Raw genomic sequence first — 14,895 nt, 5'->3', positions numbered from 1 at the left:
CCTTCTGGCAACCAGCAGTTTGTTTTCTGTATTTATGGGTCTGTTTCTGCTTTGTTTTATTTTTTAGATTCCACGTGTAATTGAAATCATATGGTATTTTTCTTTCTCAGTCTGACTTATTTCACTTAGCATGATACCCCCTAGGTCCATCCGTGTTGTCGCAAATGGCAAGATCTCATTCTTTTTTATGGCTGAGAAATATTCCATTGCATATATACTGTATCTTCTTTATCCGTTCTATCATCACCTTTTTAAAGAAAATAATATGAGCACTGTATTTGAATATAATTGCTTTCCTTGGTAATAAGAGATGTTTTATTTTATGCATTTAAAATGTTATTCTATGAAAAGTCCCATGGGCCCCACTCTCAAAGAGGTCTGTCCGCAGGAAAAGTCATGGCCCTCTTCTAGAAGTGGCTGTTTTCATCATGTGGCAAATATTTGGTGAAGGGCTGGGTATGGTGTCACACATTCAGAAGCACTCAGGTATACAGAAATATGCTTGGGACTGAAATTTGAAAATAAGAACAGGAAGGACCCGGGAGAAGTTCTCTCAAGTTTCCCAGTTTACTTCCCGCTATTCCCTTCTTCCAGGAGCAAGCCAAAGGGCAGAAAAAGAAGAGGCAGAAAATACATATGACTAGCAGAGGACGCCATCTCAGAATGTCACCAAATCTTTCCTCCTGGTGATGAATATTTTTAGGTCAAAGGGAGACACGTAGACACCCCGCTGTCATTAGCAGTTCTCATTCGGCCTCTCTGGAACACAGAGAGGCATCCGATAAGATGGACCCCGGTGAAGCCAATGGGGGCCTGGATTGCCCCTCCCTATCCCTGCAGCTCAGGAAGTGATGAAAACAGTTTGGCACTGATGAGATTCTGGAGGAGGCAGGGAAGAGAGGAAGAGCAGACACATTTCCCTCCTCCAAGGAGGGAAGAGCGCTAGCAAAGAAGAGAAGGTCGGGGTGCCAGTGCTGCATGGGGAGGACTCCCGAGCACCTCCGTGCTGTGATGTGGGCGGTGGAGGCAGCACTGAGTTCATGGGAGGGGCAGGCAGGGGCTGAGCGCCAACCGGGGGTCCTGTGGCAGCACCGGCGAGCACCAGGGGCAGAAGAGGATGCGTTCTTCTTTGGCTGTAGACCCCTCAGCCTGGATGCAGTGTGAGTTGTTGCCTTACTGCCCAGGGGCCCTGAGGCGACACATTGGTTGTGTTGGCTTCATTTGCCCCCGCCTGAACCTGTTGCGCCTAGGGCAGAATGGGAGCGAGTATTCCACCCTGACCTTTCACCCACCAGAATTAATGAGGAAGATCCAGGGGCACAAATGGGATCGACGGAGAGGGAAATGGCAGGGGCGGGGGGGCAGGAAGCCTGACCTTAGCCAACCCTTACTGACCATCCCCACCTGGAACTGAAGGTGAAGGAAGTATACAGACAGAGCAGTCTTCCTTCTACAGGGAACATTCCAGAGCCTTAAGCAGCTGGTAATGTAGATCAGGGACCAGCCTAGACCTTCGGTTTTACAAACGCTTATATGGCACTTACTACTGTAAGCACCTCCCAAGTATTAACTCAGTCATTTAATAAGGTGGGGACCATGACTGTCCCCATCTTACAGAGGAGGTGACATAACTAGTCCAGTGGCACAGGAACAGTACCTTGGTTGGACTGAGTGGTGTCCTCTCTGAAAGTTGAGATCTCCACCAGAGTCCCAAATGAGTCCGACCTGAAATGCTCTTGTGTGTCCCCCCCCCCCACCCCCAGCATGCTGTCCTACAGGTCGGTTGACATCCGGAAGAGCTTGCAGCTGGAGGAGCTGCTGGCCAGGGAGCAGCTGGAGTACACCATCGAGGAGGAGGTGGCCAAGCAGACCATCCGCATGTGGCTGAAAAAGTGTTTAAAGCGCATCAGAGCTGTGAGTCAACTGGCAGCATCCGGGTTTTTCTTTCCTCCTGTCAAAGGAGAAGGAGGAGGAGGGACAAAACAAAAGAGCTTCAGGAACAGCGGAATGAGATGCTCTGTGATTAGCCTCGTAGCCCCTCAACTGTGTCAGCTTCATCCCCTTGTGATGGCCACCTGGTTCGCACCTGAGCTCTCATCCAGACCCAGCTGCGCCCTTGTTAGCAGAGTCCATAAGGCGTTGCTGTGGAATCACATTTTTATAACAGAACATTGATGTTTAAAAAGCAGTTTACTGAACAAATATTTATTAAAATATTTGTGATCTCCATTTATCAAACTCAACTGTTCAAAATGCCCAAATCTCTATATGATGACTGGCAACCGAGTTTACAAAACTACTTTTAAATCGCTCCTAAAAATTCCACCATTCCATTGATAATGTTGTTTGGTCTTTAACAAAGGCCATGTCTCCTGGGAATTTAATGATCTGTCTGTTGCCTTTAGACTTATAAGCTTATAGGATTCTCTGACTCCTAAATCAATGAACATATACTGTGTTGGCATACACTGTGTTTACACTAGGCATTTCTACTAGATAATTATTTTTATGATTATGCTTTTGACTTACACTTCACACACAGATGAAAGAAGCACACTAATTACTAAACATTTGTATATAATACACTTTTTAAATCCTGTTTCTCAGAACAACATCAACAGCAGAAACATATCTGTTGGAGGAGAAAATGTCCCCAGGGAAACAAAACACTCCAACCTCCTATAACAAGACAATAGTTATATCATAGCCCTGCTCACTTTGGGGACCCAACCTTCCCCCCCTCCCACCACAGACCCCAAGAAGGCACAGGGAGCTGGCTCAGCACCAGACCATGTTCCCAAGTGTGTGTCAACACAGACAGGCCTGCCTCTATCCAGAATAAGACAAGAGCAAGGGTTTCACTCATCTATCCAAAGCTCTCTGCCTCTAACAACGCAGAAAGGGTGATCCATATTGGCTGAATGAGCACAGAGCAAAATAAGAAGGGAAAATATAGAACACCCAAGTTAGTGATCTAAAAATTCTGTTTTAAATACAACAGGAGCTAGCATCAATGAACATATTTATTCCCATTGTTATGCAAATAAGCGTGGGTTGGGAGGTCTCTAAGCCTGCCTTTATAGCAGTCTGGTACTTAACTAGGGGAAGTAGTTAAACATCCTCACTTGGAAGTTCCTAAGAGGTCACTGAGCATACAGGTTCTTTGGAGAGGAGAGAAGGAAATACAATTTGAGTGCTGGGGGACAGGGGGATGTTGGGTTGATTTCTCCGTTACCGAGAGAATGATCATATTTCCATAGAAACAGCAGCAGTCATGCAGCATCATCCACAGTCTGAGGGAGAGCCAACAGCAGGAGCTGAGCCGGTTCCTCAATCCCCCCAGTATCGAGACCACCCAGCCCAGTGAGGACATGAATGCTAACAGTCAGGATAATAATATGCAACCTGAGGTATGTGTATGAGGCATCCTTCCTCCAAGGATATTACGTGCATTTTTTATTTTTTATTTTTCATTTATGTATTTTTTTTAGTGTTTATTTGAGACAGAGAGCGCGAGTGGGGGAGGGGCAGAGGGAGAGGGAGACACAGAATCTGAAGCAGACTCCAGGCTCTGAGCTGTCAGCACAGAGCCCCACGCGGGGCTCAAACTCACGAACCACAAGATCATGACCTGAGTGGAGTGGTCGGATGCTTAACCGACTGAGCCACCCAGGCGCCCCACGTGCATTTTTAAAATAAAAAATAAAACAGTGCTGTTCACATAGCCATTTCAAACAAGGGACAGTATTTCTTTTTTTCCAAATGTTTATTTATTTATTTTAAGAGAGAGAGGGAAAGTGCAAGCAGGAAAGGGGTAGAAAGAGAAGAGGAGACAGAGAATCCCAAGCAGGCTCCATGCTGTCAGTGCAGAGCCTGACGGAGCTTGAACTTATGAACCGTGAGATCATGACCTGAGCCACAATCGAGAGTCAGATGCTTAACCGACTGAGCCTCCCAGGCACCCCAAGGTGACAGTATCTCTAATTGGAAGTTTTTAAGTAAAAAAAAAAAAAAAAAAAAGGAACATATTGATCTAGATTATCTTTGGACCTTTACAACTTGGAATGCTTTGGGGTTATTTCAAAAGATTCTGATTCTGAGTTGTATGAATACTAAAAAAAAAGTTAATGTTCTGAACGCATTAATTCTATTGATTTTTGTCTAAAGAGTTAATATCACATCTCTACAGGTTTAACGGAGTCCAGTGATATTACTTGACTTAGGAGAACATGGTTTGCCCGAAGCTCTGCCCTAAATGCTTTCTTCTACCAGGTCACAGGGACTTGCAGTAGAATCAGTGAAAATGTTTGTAATTGACCACCACCTTCCTTGAACAGTCAGACTCATTGAGGCTTTGTCCTCCCTTAGTTGGGCATTGGAAGAGCATATGGAATTCGGGAGGACCTTCTTCACTAGGGCAAAGCTTATTTCCATTTCCAGACTCAATGTACGTGTCCATAAAAAAGCCTGGCATGGACACCCTGGAGAACCTTGCTCTGTGACCAGCAGCTGGCGGGGGGCCTCCCCATTAGGAGGGCGCAGTTATGGATGAGCTGGAGTCGATCAGGCACTCTGAGATGAGCCCCTGGCACAGTAAGGCTTTGTGATGTGTAGCGGCCTAGTCAGGGGCCAGCAGTAAATACTGAAGCCTGTGGCTCCATGGCCCAGCGAGATGCTTCAAGGGAATTCCTTGTTCCACAGCCCAGTTTGGGGTGGGTTTCATGTTGTCGGCTCCCCAACATGTGGGAATCAACTGCCACCGACAACAGGGACTTGTGCAGGGACAGTCAGCAAAGGGCAGAGACATAGAGGCTTCATGTGTGGGGCCAAGGTAAAATCAGGACAGCCAGCCAGGCAGGGCTGATGAGGCTGGCAAAGTGATGATTGCAGAGCTGTCTATTTTTAGGTAAAAAAAACAAAACCAAAAACAAAACAACAGCAACAACAAAAAATCCATGAGGTAACCAAAAAACCAAGAGGGGATACCAAAGAGATGTGAGGTCCGAGGCACTGACAGGAAAGGGGGGGCACCAGAGACTGAGTAAAATGTGTGGAGAGTCTCAGCTCTTCTCTGACATTAGTCTTGGCTGGTATAAGCTTCATTCTCCTCTGGGGCTGTTGGAGAGTGTGGTCTGCTGAGCTCTCTTTCTGGAGTGCTAGGACTGACCTATAGGTTGGCAAGAATATACTTTCAGGAAACCGGGCAGTCCTTGCTGCCCCCCACTTCCTTCCTGGTCCATAGCTACACCCCAGGTGCAGAGGGGAGGTAGCCATGGGAGTGGAGGAGTCCTGGAAGGATACCTGGAGGAGGTGCTACCTGGAGAATTGTGCCCCCTCCCTTCACCGCGTGCAGGGGTGGCTCTCACTTTCCTGGACTCTCTGAACTCATTTTCTCTTTTCCTTTCCCCATTGTGGACTCTGGGGCTCCAGTACTGTTTTTCCTGTTGTGTTTTCTTTCTTTCTTAAAATAAAATAAGGGTCCATGGTGGGAGGGAGGGGAGGGTGGGTGATGGGTATTGAGGAGAGCACCTGTTGGGATGAGCACTGGGTGTTGTATGGAAACCAATTTGACAATAAATTTCATATTTAAAAAAATGAATAAACTCTAAACTCTAAAAAATAAATAAATAAATAATAAAATAAAATAAGGGTCCAGACTGGTGCAGAGGACAGGAGGGGAGCACAGCGTTAACAAAGAGCCAGTAACTGCTTTATTCTCCCCCATGCAGACCAGCAGCCAGCAGCAGCTTCTGAGCCCCACGCTGTCGGACAGAGGGGGCAGTCGGCAGGACTCCACAGACCCCGGAAAACCCCAAAGGAAGTTCGGGCAGTGGCGGCTGCCCTCAGGTGTGTGCCCCGAGTCCTTTCTCCATTGATTCAGGTCCTAGAGGTGTCTACACCCTGTGGGCTTTGGGTCTCGGATTTCAAATTCAAGTCTACCCCTAAAGTGATTTACAGACTCCCTTCGCTATTGCTGACACTATCTGCCCTTTTCCTTTGTAGTTTTTCTTTCTTTGTATATACTAACAAACACCTACTCATCCGTATTCCTATGACACTTATATTTGCCCAGACTGGAATGTTTTATTTTATTGTATCTTATCTTACCTTATTTAGTTTTTGTGGTCATCTCAAAGTGCAACTGGCAAGTAGCAGTTTTTCAAATGGTATCACTAGTTGTCCCTGAACAGAATTTTAAAGTCCATGATGAATGTAAAGAACCGAGAGCTGGAAGGATTTCATACTTAACATCTATGGATAGGACGTGTTTATGGGGACTTGTTTACTTGTTACTGCTGGGACTATCACAGCTTTTCAGGAATGGCTTGCAAAGGGGTGAACAGCTCCACGTTGCTCATAGGACTTTTGTCAATTCCACAGCACCAAAACCAATAAGCCACTCAGTGTCTTCGGTCAACTTACGATTTGCAGGGCGCACAACAATGAAATCCGTAGTGTGCAAAATGAACCCCATGACCGACACGGCGTCGTGTGGCTCCGAGGTGAAGAAGTGGTGGACCCGGCAGCTGACGGTGGAGAGCGATGAAAGCAGCGATGACCTTCTGGACGTTTAGGTGGAATTAGCGCAGTGCAAGGTTTAATGGGGAGCACTGTTTTCTAGCATTTTCCTCTTATGGTCTAACATGGACCATGGACCATGGACCATGGCAAGCAGTCTATACTTAAGATATCATTTAATTCTATCTCGTCACAAGAGGTCTTTAAGTTGCTTTTTGTCCTGCCGTAGGAAGGCCTAAAACTTGGTCGGTGGCTGTTGTGTATACAGGGAGTTGTTACCGTGTGTTTGAGAAAATTTGCCTAATGGTTGCATTTGTAATATTAGAGAACTATCCCAATACCAGATGTAGATCACTCAAAGATTTCATATATCCTGTCTGTAAACTAAGGTGTATATTCATATATGCTCTTACTCAGTATTATCACCCCCTGAAAGAGTGCTAAGCCCAAAGTGGCTGATATTTATGGTATGGTAGCTATAGTCTTAGTTCCTGTTTTTCCCACTTCTACTAGAAATACTTCCCTTGGGAAAATTATTATTTATGATTGATCTGAAAAGGTCAGCACTGAGCTCATACTAAAATGATAGTAGTTTTACAAACTACAGATTCTGAATTTTTAAAAGTATAATCCTTTTCTCATGGTATTCTTAAAAATAGTCAAAAGATATTCCGAAGTCATAACAAGTCAGTTTCTGTACTCAGTCACTCTAATAAAAACTGTTGCCTGCTTCCTAGAGAATTGTGTGTGCAGGGACCAGGCAAAGAAATTGTCCCAAGGAGCAACAAGTTTAAAACAGACGTGTACGTAGATCGCTTTAGGCACGTGGTTACCTGAAGATGTTGAGTTTCTGTGAAGGCCTTTTAATAACTAAGTTTAGCAAAAAGAGTGAAACTACATGATTCAGCTTATTAAAAAAAAAAAATCACGTGCGTGATGTATCATTGGCTTCATTTCTTATACAGGGTATGTTGGTTTTGCCATAAATTGGCAAAGACATTATGAGTTGATTCCAACACATCAGTGCCATGTTCAATTCAAAATGACTCCCTCCTACCAGATTCTCCTATGGAAATAATGGTAATTTTGTAAAATTGTGCTTAGAACTCACAGTTGAGGTTCCCCACAACTCAGCTGTATTTGTTCCACACACCATGTGCTCTGAGAAAGGTAAAATGCAAAGCGATTACACAGTACCTGGGCCTTATACTGGGTCAACCAAGTAGAAGCACATCCAGGCCCTTACCTACATTATTTTTGGCTGGAGATTTGCTGTTTAGATGATTTCTTTTAATGCAGCAATTATCTCAGAGTCCTTTGACACCCAGGTTGCTTTATAATCTATTTTCTCTTTTAACATCCTTAAAATAGCCAAATCCTGTCTGTATAACAAACTTAACATTGTGATGCCATCTCTTGTTTACATGATTAATTGTGACTCTAGGATAATGGGTAATTAAAGTCAGTGAAGCCAAAAGGATTTTATTTGGTTTTACGTTCAGTTGGAGTTTACTTTTTGTACATAAAGAAAATCAAATAAATACTGACTTTGTAAAAGAATTTACTCTGAGTTGATGATCATTTCCAAACCCTTCCTCGTGTGTGGAAGGAGGGAAGGGGGTTTGGGGGTGGGATCATTAGGAAGCAGGCACTTTGCAGACTCTGTATTTGAATATTCTGTCTATAATTAGTTGGCAAAAGCTCTGTCCCTGATATTCATTTCAGTTCAGTTCCTAAGCCAGAATGTTCCTTTCACGTTTGTGTCCATAAGGCTGAGTGAATACCTTCCAAGCCAACAATAAAACAGAAAAGGATCTTACGTGGCTGGGGCATGGGCCTGTACTCATGCTGCATGAAAACGAGATTTTATTTTTTGGCTCATTACACTTGAGTAATACAGCTTCATTCTCACAAAACTGCTGAGCCCTTCCTACAACGTCTGTTAACTGGTGTTGAGCAGAACATCATTGTTGTTCATTCTGCAGTGAAGCAAAGGGCCAAATAGCAATGCATTTAAAGCCATAGCACCCTACATTTTCAATTAAGTGAGACAACCAAGCAGTTCCTGTGGGACTCCTCTCTACTGTTTCCTGAAGCCAGTAGAGCAGACAGCAAGCCGAGAAGGTAAGTGCTACCCCTCTTAGATTTTTCATCAACATATAAACAGTCCAGTTATGCAGATGGGAAAACTTCGGCCACAATGTTCCCTGGTCCTTAGGGAGCCAGACACTGATACTAATCCTGTCATCATGCCACCCACTGCCTTTAATTAAAGGACGCTGTTGGTTCCAAGCACACCAGAAAGCATAAGGGGCAGAATAGTTGACACAGAGCCCCCAAGGGGAACAGACCACACATGCATTGCACATATGGCAATTCAAGGGGACTCAAAGGGAGCAGGGAGGGAGAGAATGGCCAGACCAGTGCTATTCACTCTATTCTCAGTGGTAGCTTGAGAGTAACACCCATCTTCAGCGACTGGCCATTTGTGTCCTGTCCAAGCTGAATAAGATAAGGGAATGTAGAAGAAAAACCAGTTATAAAGCCTTAAGCAAAAGCATTTTCAAAGCCAGTTGATTGACATGTTTGCCTGCTTCTTTGTAGAAAGTGGCATACTATAGATAGGTGGCTTTCAATAGACTGCTTGGCAGTGGCACTCTTTCTCAGAGTCCTTCAAAAATGCCTGAAATATTAACCAGGCAAAAGCCAAACATCCCTAGTTGAAATTGGGGTGAAGATGAGAACCCCACACACATGGTCTCTTCTCATCCCCTGATAGTGATTGAATTGTGCCCCCCCCCAAAAAAAAGATACACTGAAATCCCAACAACTGGCCCCTGTGAATGTGACCCTTTGGGGGAAGAATCTTTGCAGATGTAATTAGTTAAGGAGAGGTAATACTAGAGGAGGGCAGACCCGGAATCCAATATGACTGGTGTCCTTATAAGAGGAGAGAGTCACACAGGGAGGAGAGTGCCATGTGAAGACACAACACAGAGGGAAGATGGCCATGTGAAGACAGGGGCAGAGGTTGGAGTGATGTGGCCACAAGCCAAGGAACATCTAGGGCTACAAGAAACTGCAAAAGGCAAGAAAGGATACTCCCCTAGAGGCATTAGAGGGAACATGGCCCCACCAACACCTTAATTTTGGACTTCTAGCCTCCAAACCGGAACTGTGAGGTGAGCCACCCAGTTTGTAGTATTTTGTTACAGCAGCCCTAGAAAACTAATACACCCCCAAACCCAATCCAGTCCCAAAGGTGCCCTCGACCATCCCAGTGCTCCAAGGAGAACCTAACTGGAAAAACACTAGTACAGATCAAAGATTCTGAGTTTGTAGTTTGACATACATGTCAAGTCCTGGATCTACTGGTTATTCCTTGTGTAGTCTCCGATGAGTTTCATACCCTGCCTGAGTCCAAATTTAGCTTCTCACTTTTCCAAAAGGCAGGAAAAAAGAAGGGTGCCTGGGTGGCTCAGTCAGTTAAGCATCCAACTCTTGATCTCAGCTCAGGTCTTGATCTCAGGGTTGTGAGTTCAAGCCCCTCATTGGGCATGGGGCCTACTTAATAAAAATAAGTAAATAAAATTAAAAAGGCAGGAGATGTGAATTTATTCACTTAATTTACCTAACAGGTTCATGAAATCTGCCATGTGGGCTTACTCTGAGCACATGTGCATCATAATCTAAATCATTAACTAGCTGTCTGACCTCCCCACCAGAATCCTCAGTTGGCCAGTTGTCGGGCCAGCCTTTTTTCTGTCTACCACTTCCGGTTTCCAGCTTGAAGCAGGCCTGAGTCTGTGGAAGAGAAAAGACCTGATATTAGATCAAGCTCAAATTGGACCATTCTAATTTCTGATTCAAGACTGTACTGCTATGTAAGGTGACCACTGAACATTTCTAATACATAAGGATGACCAGAAAAGTTGCAAGGTGCTGGAGTTTATATTTAGGACCAAGGGAAGGTTGCTGAATAAATTTTAAAGGGATAGTAGAAAACTAAAAGTGACATCTGCTTTAACTATGGCCTGCACTGGGCTTGTTTGATATACCAATTACATGTCTCGGGGTGCCTGGGCAGCTCAGTCAGTTGAGTATCTGATGTCAGCTCAGGTCATGATCTCACCATTCGTGAGTTTGAGTCCTGTGTCGGGTTCTGTGCTCACAGCTCAGAGTCTGGAGCCTGCTTTGGATTCTTTCTCTCTCTCTCTCTCTCTCTCTCTCTGCCCCTCCCCCACTCATGCTGTCTCTCTCTCTCTTTCTCTCAAAAATAAATAAATGTTTTTTTAAAAAAAAGATGTCTCTTAGGCTTCCAAGGGGAGCATGCAGATTCAGTGGTTGAATAGACAAACCTGAGGGTCAACAGAGAGGGATTCACATCCAGAAGCATCAGCATAGAGATGGTATTTAAATTCCTGAACTGGATGAGACAACCTAAGGAGGTAAAGAGAGGAGCAAAGAGAGGAAGTCTGAGGGTCTGTGTGAGTCTGCTGGAGCTGCCATAACAAAATACCACAGGCTGGGGGCTTAAATAGTCAAAATTTATGTTCTCTGAGTTCCGGAGGCTGAAAGTCCAATGTCAAGGCATCAGCAAAGATTGGCCTCTCTCCTTGGCTTGTAGATGGCAGTCTTCTTCCTGTGTCTTCCCGATATCTTCCTACTGTGTGTGCTTGTGTCCTAATCTCTTATTATAAGAACACCAGTCTTACTGGGTCAGGGTGCATCCATATGACCACATTTTACCTTAATCCCCCATTTAAAGGTCCTACCTCCAAATACAGTCTTGTTTTTGGATACCAGGAGTTAGGACTTAAGCATATGAATTTTAAAAGGACACAATCCAACCCACAACAGAGTCTGTCTCCCTGGTACTGGGGCACAGTAGAAGAGCGTTTCATGGAAGAGCAATGTTGAGCCCTGAATCTGCCTGAACCCTAATCAGGACACTCAACTCTGAGTATTCTCCCTTCCAGAAGTGCAGAAACACACAAGATTTGTTTCTAGAGTTTCAGGAAGGTCCACTTTTATGAATCAGTTTGTGGAAGGAAGGACACAGGCACCAAAAACACTGACACCTTAAATCCTAGTTTGCAGCCTGGAAGCTCACAGCTAGAAAACGTCTCCAATCATCCCAGCTCAGCAACTCACTTCAGTGTACGATCACTCCCATACCACTACCTCTAAAAAGTGTGTTTTGAGTTCACACTCATTAGAATAGCTGCTATCCAAACAAACAAAACAGAAAATAAAAAGGAGGATATGGAGAAAGCTTATGGCAGCATTATTCACAATAGCCAAGAGTGAAAGCGCCCAGATATCCATCAATGGATGGATGGATGAAAAAAATGTACATGCATACAATTGAATATTACTCAGTGTTAAAAAGGAAGGAAATTCTGATATAGGTGACAATATGATGAACCTTGAGGACATCATGCTAAGTGAAATAAATCAGTCACAAAAAGACAAATACTGTAAGATTCCACTTATATGAGGTATCAAAAGTAGTAAAACTCAGAGAAACAGAAAGTAGAATGGTGGTTGCCAGGGACTGAGGGAGAGAAATTGTAGTGTAATGGGTATAAAGTGTCAGTTTTGCAAGATGCAAAAGTTCTGGAGATTGTTTACACAACAATGTGAATATACTTAACACTATTAAAGTATACACTTAACAATGGTTAAAACAGAAAATTTCATGTCATATGCATTTCATCAAAAATTAAAATGTAAAAAAAAATTAATATATCCTGTTATCTGATCCCAAAAGCTAAATGGCCAAACTGAAATAGCAAAACAATTCCAATGCTGCACTTATTCTTTCATATCTGCTTGCTTTCTGTATTTGATCCATATACTTGGTTTACATTTAATATTTTATATTTTTCCCCAATGCTGTACACCACTCATTTAATTTAAAAATCTCCCTGTAGTATGCCTAGTAACTATCAGAATCCCATTTGAACATTTAAAGGGCTGGTATCACTGGCCATTGAATTAAGACATGGATGGTTTGTTAGAGGGAGATTTTAAGTGGTTTTTCATTCTCCTTTCGTGGGCAGTGATTCAATGTCAATGTCAATTTTAAGGCTTGGTTACAGAACCAACCAACCTACAAGAGGAATGATATAGCTTCATTGTGTTCTTTCCACAAATGGGTATGTCACTCCATTTCCTCTATGATGTGGATAGTGACCCCCAAATCACACTAAGTGGAACCCCTTGTTTTGATACATCACCCCTTACAGTGTTCCCAATGCCTGACTGCCACTGAGATGTTTAGCATTTAAATGAGAGCAAACCCAACTGTAGGTATAGAAATGGGCTAAGACCTGTGGGTCCTCTGCAAATAAGCACATATTAAAAGATGGTACTTTTACATTCTAAGCCATGTCGAAACCACCTAGAATAATAAATCAGCAACTTGGCCAAGAGCTGTCAGGAATAGGAGGGTAACATTTTCCAGAAAAGTCTTCTTTAATGAAGATCTCAAGGAAGGCAATTGTACCCATAAATTACAGCCAAGAAAGGTAGCTTTTTGATTTGAACTATCTGCATATTCTTAGGCATTCTTTATTTAATTTTATAGAGATAACAGTATAATGTAGGTAACATTCTTGGAGCATAAGAGGAGGTTGGAAAGATTAAAATAAGGACAGAAGATAGGGGAACAGGGAGGTGGAGGGGGAAAAGTAGTCTCTATTACTCCATTCTTGGAAATAGAACGTACTATCTCATGTTTGCAGGCAACTAGAGTAGAATGTTAGCCAATGGGTCTGGCCAGCGAGAGCACTTCATCTGGAATAGACAGAATGAGTGTATTAGTCAGAGTTCGCCAGAGAAATAGAGACAATAGGATATATATAGAGGGGCGGAGGGCGGGGGGGGGGGATTTAGTTTAAGGAACTGGCTCATGGGATTATGTGGGGTTGATGACAAGTCCAAAATCCAAATGGCAGGCCAGCAACTAGAAATTCAAGCAAGAGTTGATGTTGTAATGTTGATTCCAAAATCTACAAAATAGAAACTCAGGCAAGATTTCTATGTTTATAGTCTTGAGGCAGAATTCCTTCTTCTGGAAACCTCAGTCTCCACTCTTGCCTTCAATTGATTGGATGAGGCTCACTCACATTATGGAGGGTAATCAGCTTTCCTCAAAGATGATTTAAGTGTGAATCACATCTAAAAAAAAATGCCTTCATGGCAATATCTAGTGTTTGACCAAACAACTGGGCACTATAGCCTTGCCAAGTCAACACACATAAATTTAACCATCATAATGAATATAGTTTTATTACCTGTAGTTGGTTAGTACAACCTTATAGTCACTTGTGTGCCTCCAGAATCCAACCAATTGTCTTTTTTCCCCAGCCCAAGAACCAAAGAATGTTGATTTTATTCTCTCAGCTTCTTGCATGACAAGGAAAAAAGGAAAGCAGATTGAGAAAGAGAAAAGTTGCACTGACATTGTTTTTAATACGTTTATTTGTTGTCAAGGTGCTCACCCTAGTTCACAAGGCTGTGTCAATGGACTTGAGAGATACATCCCTTCCCACAGGTACAGTCTTAACCTTCTCTGTCTTAATTGGAGCCTTAGGCCAGTTGTCATAGGATAGACCAGACTCCAGATACTTTCTTCTCTTTCAGAGTCTGCATTTCATGTTAGAAACATCATGTAGGCTCTACCTGGGAAAACACTGGAAACACAACAAAAAAGTCAACTAGGGAACATCAGGCTGGCAACAGGGGAGTAGTATATTCCACCTGTCACAGGAGGCTCACAGTGAGCTCAGCTCTCTCCTCTGGTGCCAGGCGACACTCAGCAGTGGGTTCTCCCAGGTGCAGAGGAGAGAAAAGTCCTTATCTGTTACTGTCTCAGCCAAGAGACAAGGGGATGGGAATGGAAAGGAGTCATCACTCTCTTGACATGTTCAGTGGGACTCACAGATTAACTGAAATATCTATCCCTCAGGGATTCATCACAGGGGGTATGTTGGCTTCTTCCCCCAAACTGTCTCTTCCCTACCTTTGTGCAGGGCCCCAAACTGCCCCACTGCGGACACCTGCCTCTGCCTCCATCTTGCCTCTCCTCCTCCCACTACCGTCGCTGGCTGCAGACAATGCCCCTTTTCTGTGTTCTACCAACTTAGCTTCAGAGCCAAACCAATGTAGAATTTCAAATTGGGTGTTCTTTTTGATCCATTGCCTCCTTTTTCAGGGCAATGAAAAGGGGCCTAGCTCAGGGCCAGGTCAAAAGATAATTGGGAATTCTGCGAAGCCCTAATGAGCACAGCCTGAAGGTCCAGGCTGTGTTCTCACTTCCAACAACTACCTTGTGTTGACATGTCACACCACCAGCCCTGATTGTCTTAT

The 14,895-nt window shown here is 43.7% G+C and overlaps 1 protein-coding gene across 2 annotated transcripts in view; it reads left to right on the top strand.

Annotated features, from left to right (window-relative positions):
• The window catches only part of NALCN (sodium leak channel, non-selective), a 298,281-nt gene extending 290,202 nt beyond the window's left edge, over positions 1-8,079 (top strand). For both annotated transcript variants that reach the window (XM_049647172.1, XM_049647173.1), the window contains 4 exons: positions 1,764-1,914; positions 3,261-3,410; positions 5,730-5,847; positions 6,382-8,079. In XM_049647172.1, the coding sequence (XP_049503129.1) occupies positions 1,764-1,914; positions 3,261-3,410; positions 5,730-5,847; positions 6,382-6,575 (613 nt within the window). In that variant the 3' untranslated portion in view covers positions 6,576-8,079. The remainder of the gene's footprint in view (positions 1-1,763; positions 1,915-3,260; positions 3,411-5,729; positions 5,848-6,381) is intronic.
• The last annotated feature ends 6,816 nt before the right edge of the window (positions 8,080-14,895 follow it).

The sequence above is a fragment of the Panthera uncia genome (genome assembly GCF_023721935.1).
Source record: "Panthera uncia isolate 11264 chromosome A1 unlocalized genomic scaffold, Puncia_PCG_1.0 HiC_scaffold_16, whole genome shotgun sequence".
Taxonomy (NCBI): Eukaryota; Metazoa; Chordata; class Mammalia; order Carnivora; family Felidae; genus Panthera; species Panthera uncia.
This window is presented reverse-complemented; position numbering and strand designations above follow the sequence as displayed.